The sequence below is a fragment of the Cebidichthys violaceus genome, unplaced genomic scaffold (assembly GCF_023349555.1).
Source record: "Cebidichthys violaceus isolate CVI_PGR_0920_01 unplaced genomic scaffold, fCebVio1.0.p SCAF_9, whole genome shotgun sequence".
Taxonomy (NCBI): domain Eukaryota; kingdom Metazoa; phylum Chordata; class Actinopteri; order Perciformes; family Stichaeidae; genus Cebidichthys; species Cebidichthys violaceus.
In genome coordinates, this window is record NW_027176975.1 from 1,942,511 (window position 1) to 1,950,957 (window position 8,447).

The 8,447-nt window shown below is 40.7% G+C and overlaps 1 protein-coding gene across 1 annotated transcript; it reads right to left on the bottom strand.

Moving 5' to 3' along the window:
• Positions 1 to 4,296: 4,296 nt before the first annotated feature.
• On the bottom strand, positions 4,297 to 7,100 carry LOC137867284 (protein FAM163B). The gene is made up of 2 exons (XM_068703798.1): positions 7,000 to 7,100; positions 4,297 to 6,290 (listed from the first exon to the last, which is right to left on the bottom strand). Exons 1-2 carry the CDS (start codon positions 7,090 to 7,092, stop codon positions 5,841 to 5,843), a joined length of 543 nt encoding a protein of 180 aa, XP_068559899.1. The 5' UTR covers positions 7,093 to 7,100; the 3' UTR covers positions 4,297 to 5,840.
• Between the last annotated feature and the right edge of the window lie 1,347 nt (positions 7,101 to 8,447).

The following is an 8,447-nucleotide window of genomic DNA, read 5'->3' on the forward strand; positions in this document are numbered from 1 at the left end:
TTATTTATCAGTTCTGGTAGAAAGTCTTCTAACAACACGTGGAGTCGACACTTAAACAGACTCCATCACCAGTTAGCAGCTCGCCCTTGTTGAAAAAAATCCGTTAAATTATTTCTCAACCGAATATACTGCATGACTAGAATATTTAATACAGATACTGTTTATGGGATATTATTTAATTATGTTTCAGTTTGGTGTCTGGCATGTAAAAAGTTTATATTTCCATTCCACCCCACGGCCCGCTTGGCGCCGCGCCGGTACGCCTGCAGGATATGGAAGCGTATTTATTAGTCATAGCACATTTTCATTTATCGTGACGCTCCTGATGCCAGCCGGCGGTTATTCATCGGGACGACTGAAGCCAGTTCTGGTCCGTGTGTGTGACAGAGGAGAGTTAATACAAACACAGACGATTCCTGACACTTGAAGTATGGTTGAAATGTATTCAGACGTGTACATGTATGTCTCATTTTTAACTATTGTGTACTGTGTTTTTATATAACTGATACCTCTTTGTACAAAACGTAAGTATGGACATTGTGTACTTTTGATAATAAACTGAAAACCTAATGGTACTGACTTGTATTTCAATTAAATAATAGTTCATATGAACATATTTGCCTCTTTGTCAGTTTTTGTGTGGATTTTATATTTTTGCTCAGGCACCAAGCATGTTTCTCTTTATCAACAAATGAAAAAAAGGAATAAAAAAGGGTAAAACTTACGAAATACCCATAACGTGCATTCAGAAAGTATTCAGAAATTTCGTTTTGTCGTTGAAATTCATTATTTCCCTCATCGATCGAAATTCAACTCCCCATGATAACAAAGCAACACAGGATTCTAGAAATATTACCAAATTTATTAAAAAACTGAAATTGATTGACGCAAGTATTCAGACTGTTTGCTTTGACGCTTGTAATTTAGCTCAGGTGCCTCCCATTTCTCTTGATCATCTTTGAGATGTTTCTTCACCTGGATTGGACTCCACCTGTGGTCAATTCAACTGATTGGAAATGATTTAAAAAGGCTTTGGTTTGGCAAGGTTTGAGGAAAAGCCAGAACTGGTGGAAGTTTTGGTGCAGTATGTTTGTGTTTGGGAGTGATTTTACCACAAGTGGTGAATGAATGTGGAGGAATCATGCAGCGTGGGAGGCTAACTGTCCAAAGAGAGGAAAGGAGTCCAAAAAAAATCAGGGTTAGATATGATGTAAGCATGAGAAAGTAGATAAGACACAGGATGGTCGCCTGAGAGAAGATAAGGAGGAAGAGTGAGTCAGGCAGAATTAGTTATTTTGTTTTGTAAGTTTTTGCCCTTTTTGGTAATAAAATGTAACAGTATTGATGTAGATAAAAGAATAAGTGCATATCAGAGCAAAAACAGAGGCCTCCATGACTCTGCAATGGGAGAAGTTTGGAACAACCAGGACTCTTCCTGGTTATGGCCAAACTGAGCCCAATCAGGGGAGGCGGGCCATCATGGTAAGAGAAGGGTAACGTGTGGAGCCAGACCTTTCTGTATTTTCTCTTCAGCGCTGTGGAGATCTGACTCTACTTGATCTAAATCCCTCTGTCAAAAGAGAGTCCTTGTCAAAGTGGAAGCACAATCATTTTACACAAACTAACGCTTTACACTTTGCACTAAAGAATTAGGAGGAAGGAAAATAATCAGAAGAAATGGAAGAAAATACATGAAAGGAACTGAACCACTGATGAAACAGAAAAAAAATCAAATGATTTATAAAAAATATAATAAATGTATGCCTCTATATGATTGACAGTAGTGAAGGAAATGAACTGGGGACGAGACACGACAACCCCCAGTCGACCAGGACTCCCCTAAAACACAACATTTCTACAAAAATGAAAGGGTATTGACACAGTTACACTCTTTTAAATGTACGACGCCGTATTTGAGCCTTTGTAGGTTAAAAAAAAATGAATAAATTACGGAATCCAGAGGGGCGGATAATATTCAAAGGAAAAACTCTTTCCACGATTAAAGTCGTAAATTTTGCAGAAAAAAAACATTCTCAGACGTTCTCTGAGATTTTAAAGTCACAAATTTGAGAGAGAGAAAAAACTCTCACTCGGATCGCCGTGGTCAAATAAGCAGACGCTAAAACAGCAGTGCCTTCAAACATACTGACTATATAATGACATTTATTGATGCATTCAAAATGTATGAATGAGCTGATGGGGACAGCTAACGACGAACTTGGCGAAGTTAGCAGAAGGATACACGTGACTACGTCAGTCTTTCAGGATAACGTGTTAATAAAGAGTACTCACAAAATGAACACATGAAACACAATTAATTGAACACGTAGTGAGGTTGAATTGTATATTTGTGACTTTTTTTCTTGGATTATTGTCCCCTCTCCCCCACTGTCATCCTCAGGCTTCTTTTCATTTAATGAGGGTCGATAAAGCAACAGAACAGAATGAACTCTCTCCTTGCTGCTGCTCTTGTCCTTCCACGAGGTATTACACTAACGCCATACAGTTAAGCATCATTTTATTAATACTGTAAACGAAGCAGCTGCAGTAGAAGCAGGTTTGACAGCAGCTGATGCCCCCTGCTGGTCAGCATCCAACCTCTCATCTACTGAACTTCAGGGTTTAATAGAAACATCAACTACTGAAGGAGAGAGGAAACAGTTTCAGTCTTCTCAAAATAAAAATAAAGAAAAATCAGGAAACCTCAAGAACCAAAAAATAAAGTATAGAACCTGTAGCTTCGTCCCCCGAAACACCCTGAATGGATTCATGTCTTCTTGTCTATAAAAAGAACACGACATCTTCAATGTGATCTCATGGAAAGGCGTATAAATAGCACGCTACTTTTTAAGGTCACTTTGCGTGTCATTTATTTCACACGGGACAAAAACACTGGTCTCCTGAGTTAAAGTCCTGTGGTTTTTTTTTTACCTTTTCCATCCAACCCAACCTCAAGGATTTTCTCACTCTTTATACGACGAGCACTTGTTCTGAGCGTCTGATGTTGCTGTGGCGTGAAATGACACGTGAAAAAGCAAAACAATATTTTATACTAAAAGGAAATTATAATATGTACCGTGAGCAGCGCGTCCATTTCCTTTTCATTGTGGGAGGATAATATTATTCATGGATTATATTATGAAGTCTGAGGAAGAGGGTAGTGTTTGAAACATTATACAGAATTGAAATCATTCTAACTTCTGCAGGTTAATAACAACGTAACGTGACAACGTAACGGTAACATTGTAACATAGCAGTGTTACAACACAACGCTACAACGTAACGCAACAACATAACGCAAGAAGCATAAAGTCAACACAGAACACAAACACCGGTCTCCTGAATGAAAGTTCTGTGTTAGTGAGACCCACCCTTTCTTAGTGGACTTTCTTGCTTCTTATACTTGTCATTATACGACGTAATTGACAAAATAAGTCGCTCTATATGTATATATATACATATAGAGCGATTTATATATATATATATATATATATATAAGCTGTGACAGAAAGCAAAAACATTGTCATTCAATGGAAACGTTTGCAGAAACGTACACATCCAACACCCATTCATCCTAACAAACAGTGTTTTAAAGCTCTGCAGGTTCTGCACTTTAATCCAGACTCGCAATCTCTGTTAAAAGACCATCACGTATTAACGCTTTCATGAAAAACCCACAAGGACAGCATCACACATCACACAGCAAATAATAACACACTCGGACTCATTTTCTGAGGGAAGCCTACCAGAATAAACAGCTTTTATTTTATTAGCAGCGTACTATTTCATCTCACATGTTGCCCTCATGTTACAGTGTAAATTTACTTTGTTTTATACCATCTGAATTTTTATTTTCAGATAAAGAAAAGAATAATGTGCAGCTCCAGCTGTTTTCTCTCTACCGATGTGAAGTGAAGTACCAAACACTCATCTACTGGGCTATCAATAAGAAGCTTAAGAATCAGTTTTAAATGCTCGATACGTCATGTTGGTGCAGAACCCCGGGCGGGAGCACAGCGTCTATCTACAGTACGATGTATTCAACAGGAAGTAAACGTCTTCCAGAGGGTCACAGTCATTGGATCATTGAATGCTTCAGAAAAGCCCTTTTGAAATGCGATTTGTTTTCTGCACCGCGGCGCTCCGCAGACAAACAGGAACTCACACACTGAAACACTCACTCACTGACAGTACGACCAGCTGCTCTCTGTTGTTAGAACCAAGTACAGACAATAAAAACACAATGCTGCGCTGACAAATCTACACAGGTGAACACAAACAGAAGCTCCGTGTAACGTCTGCAATGTTTTATTTTTTTAAACCAAAGAGCAAATGCTATCTAATTAAAATCCCAATTTTGGGTGATATCAATTAAATTATTGGTATTAAAAAAATCTTTGATCTTCGTCTCGCTCGACTTTACTTTCAACTTCTCAAGCAGTTAATTGAAAAAATGAAGGTGATTAATTAAGTTATTTTCACATCAAGAATGTTTTCACTAATCAAAAATGTAATTCATGCCAGCAATAATAAAATTCTATCCGATTTAAAATCAAACTCCCGATTGTTTAAATTCTTATGAACAATTGACATTTAGCCATAATTCTTGATTTTGCAGATTAAACTTGTAGATGTGAAGAATTCAAGGTAAATCCTGATTTTAAAAAATCGCACAGAGCTCGGCAGAAACAAAGTTAATGTGAAAAATATTACAATACTGTGCCCTTTGATACTTTAAGTGCAGGAATCACTCTTTAAAATCTTACTGTTGTGTGCAAATTCATAATTAATGCTCTCAAATCGATAATTAATGTGCACTAAAAACGTTTTTACCCCATGACACCTGCCAGGGGAATATTAAAAGTTGCTTCCTTTAGTCTCTGCATTGATTTTAACCTTAAAAGCAGCTCACCTGTCACAGGTGATTTTGTTTGGCTGATTGGAGCTGGACTCCAGTAATCAGGCAGATGAAGTGGAAACAGCTGTGAAGCTTCAGCACGCTGAGCAGAATATCAAACACTGTACAGTTGTTGCTACGAACACAAATAGAGCAAATTGTTCGTGTGAACATCCACTTGGATATTTGTCCGTGCAAAAAAGGAATCACAGTCAAGTACAAGCACACAGTAAAAGTACACATATGTTCAGTACTGGAGCAGAGAACCACCTGTTGGAGAATGGGTTGTGCACAAATAATGGATCTCTAGAAACAAAAGGAACGTGGCTGCAGGTGAAGTCAATGTGAACAGTCAGAGTCAATGTGAACAGTCTCCAAATACATCTGTGCCTAAACTGAAGCTCCTGACTCAGGAGACAGACGTGTCCTCTGCTTTATTTCTTCTAGTAATCCAGTGATTACTGTTTGGATGTCTGTCAATAACACATGGGATTAAGTGACAACAAAACCAGACTAGCCAGCTAGCTAACCAGCCGTTAGCCTCATTTAAGAATCCAGACTTATTCCAGGTGTTTGGGATTTTTACCTCCACTTCTGTCTCGTTTTGCAGTGAAGTCAAACAAACAAAATCTGTTTAATTTACTGACAAAATCACAAATTGTAAATTGTCTTGTTTACACTTTGATACACATACATACTAGCTAAGTAGCTAATAAGCTACTTTTCTAAACACAAAATCAGACAAAATGATCCGTTTTATGTCAAAAAGAATAAGTCTGTCAGAAACAAAGCTCCTGAGCTGCAGACCTCCAACATGGCTGCCAGAAGATGTGTTGCATTACCCAAAAGCCCTCGGAGTTACATCAGGACACGGTATCAACGCTGCACCCACAGCATGTCGATCAAGTGCAACAGTGCACCTTTCCCTCCACCCTGTCGGCTCCTAGACGTCGGTGCTGATGCTGTGGGTGACCACCTGCTTCATGGTGACGGAGCGGATGAGGTTGAGCTTCTCGTAGAAGCTGGCCAGGTCCACGGGCAGCTCCAGGTCCTGCTGCTGCACAGTCCTGTAGCTGATCCTGCGGCCGCCATTGCACAGCCTCTCCGGGTGCTGCAGGTAGAAGGGCAGCGAGCAGCGGGCGCAGGACGGGCAGAAGGCGTGCGAGCGCTGGCACCTGCGCGGCGGCGGCGGCGGCGTGGAGGAGTAGCTGGCAGGCCCGTTGGCCTCGGTGAGGAAGGTGGGGGGGTAGTTGTCCGGTTCCTCAAAGTAGCGCTGCGGCGTCGGAGGGCTAGGTGGAGCGGACAGAGCCAGGGGCCGGGACGGAGACATGGTGTCGAGCTCTGGTTCCTCCTCTTCCCCCTTCTCAGACTCCTCCCTCTTACAGCAGTAATACTGCAGCGGTGAAATAACAGGAAGAGAGCTTACTGGTTACGATGTGTGTCAATGTTAACGACAATATGGATATTGGCAATATGGCAAACACGTGACTGGTGTTCGTTCCCCGTGTGAGAACGAGAAGTCAACGTTGATGTTTTAGTAACAGCACTTCTCCAGTTATTTTAACCCAAACTTATATCTATCCCTAAACCCAACCAAGTGCTTTTGTTTCCTAAAAGTAACTGAGTCGTTTCCCACGAAGACAGACGTTTTATGTATTCGTGTAACGAGCGGAACTTGCCACGTGTTGCTGGACTTCTGTAGGAAAACACACAAAAAGTGAAGAATCTAAAGATATCGTAAGAACAGTTGTATGAGGATCCGTCGATTGGATGAATTCATGTTCACACATTCATGTTCACACATTCATGTTCCCCTCAGGATGAACTGTGTTCACTTCTCCTCTAGTGCCACCGTCAGATCACACATGTTAATGTGTCCAAATGTCTTAAAAACTCCAATGTGTCAGCATGTTAGCATGCTAACACATTGGACTAGGAGGGTAAAATTGTACATGCTTAACATCAGCATATTAGCATTTAGCTCAAAGCACCTCTGGGTCTAGGTAGCATCACTGTAGACTCTCAGTCCTGTTAAGGTTTCACTGTTCTTGGAGTATTTTTTGTTTCAGTCGGGTGTCTTTTGAAAATGAAAGCAGTCCTACCTGTAACCTACATAAACACAGTACAGCGACGATGGTCAGTAAGATGACCGTAGCCAGAATTCCTCCTGCGATGACCACTGTCCCGGCTGACATTCGAAATCCTCTCCATCAACAGCCTGCAGAGAGGAGGAAGAGGAGGAGGGGCACGAAGAAGGAGGAGAACAAGAAATGAGGAGGAAGGCGGAATGAGATGAAAGTGGAAGGAGGAAAAGAAACAAAAACAAGGGAGCAAGTGAGGAGGATGAGAAGGAGTGAGGAGGAGGAGATTGGAGGAGGAAAAGAGGGAATATCAAAGAGGAAGTACAGACGGAAAAAGGCGACGAGGAGAAAAGAGGATGAAGAGGAGAAAAGAGAGAGGAAGAGAGTTGGTGAGGAGGTGAGAGTAGATCAAGAGGAGGAAGGAAAATGAGACGAGGAAAGACGTGAGGAGAAGATAAGAAACAAGAAGAAAGAGAGAAGAGGAAAATGAAAGGTGGAGAAAGATGGAGGTGGAGGAAAAGTGAGGAGAGATAATGATGTCGCTATAAAATTTTTACGAGCTCCAAAATGTTTAAACTGTTTTCTCTTGCCAGCAGCAATTACTGAGAATACTGCTGATGGATTTTTATTACGACTTAGCGAGTAAATCAAGCCGAGTCACAAGAGTGAAGTTAGAGTAGGCCAAGAGAAAATATTAGCAGTTCTGAGTCTGATGGTGGAGAACACATTATTACTGACGGTTGAACAACAAAATCTGTGAAAAATCCTCTATTTGACTTTCTAGCTGAGAGTTTCGATGAGAAGATCGATACCACTCCTTGTCAATAAATATAAAGCTGCAGCCAGGAGCCAGGTAGCTTAGCTTAGCTTAGCACAAAGAGTGGAAACAGGAGGAAACAGCTAGCCTGGCTCTGCTCACCACCAAAAGCTCACTGATCTTTCAAATTTTCAATTCAATTGTTGAGGTTGTAGTCTGCCAACCGGTCCCTGCTTTTCCACACCTACAGTACACGGGTGATTTTGAAAGCTCAACTTTTCCCCCTCGTCCTCATGCAAACTCAGTTTTTAGATCTTCTAAGGTGCAGAGCTTGCAGAACTACTGATTCTGTGTATCAATATGGAAACGATGACGTCAGATGGAGCGTGTAGGCCTTCACCTACAAAAAAACACTCAAAGAGACACGTACCGACCAGAAAGAGACTCAAAACAACCACAAAGAGACATGAAACAACTACAAAGACTCACCAAAGACTGGAAATAAATCAAAATAGCTGCAAAGAGACACAAAGAGACTCAAAGTCATTATTAAAAGAGGCAAAAACAACCACAAAGAAACTATAAAGAGACACAAAGCAACTAAGGGACGCAAAACCACTACAAAAAATACTTTTTTAAAGTACTTCTAAGCAGATTTATGGATTCTTCTCCGCTATGAACATCAACAATATTGATGTCCCTGGAAAGTGTA

Coding starts and splice junctions, on each gene's coding strand:
- LOC137867284 (XM_068703798.1), bottom strand. CDS start 7,092: ATGTCAGCCGGGACAGTGGTCATCGCAGGAGGAATTCTGGCTACGGTC. Junction 6,291..6,999: donor TGTGTTTATGTAGGTTACAG/GTAGGACTGCTT, acceptor TCACCGCTGCAG/TATTACTGCTGTAAGAGGGA.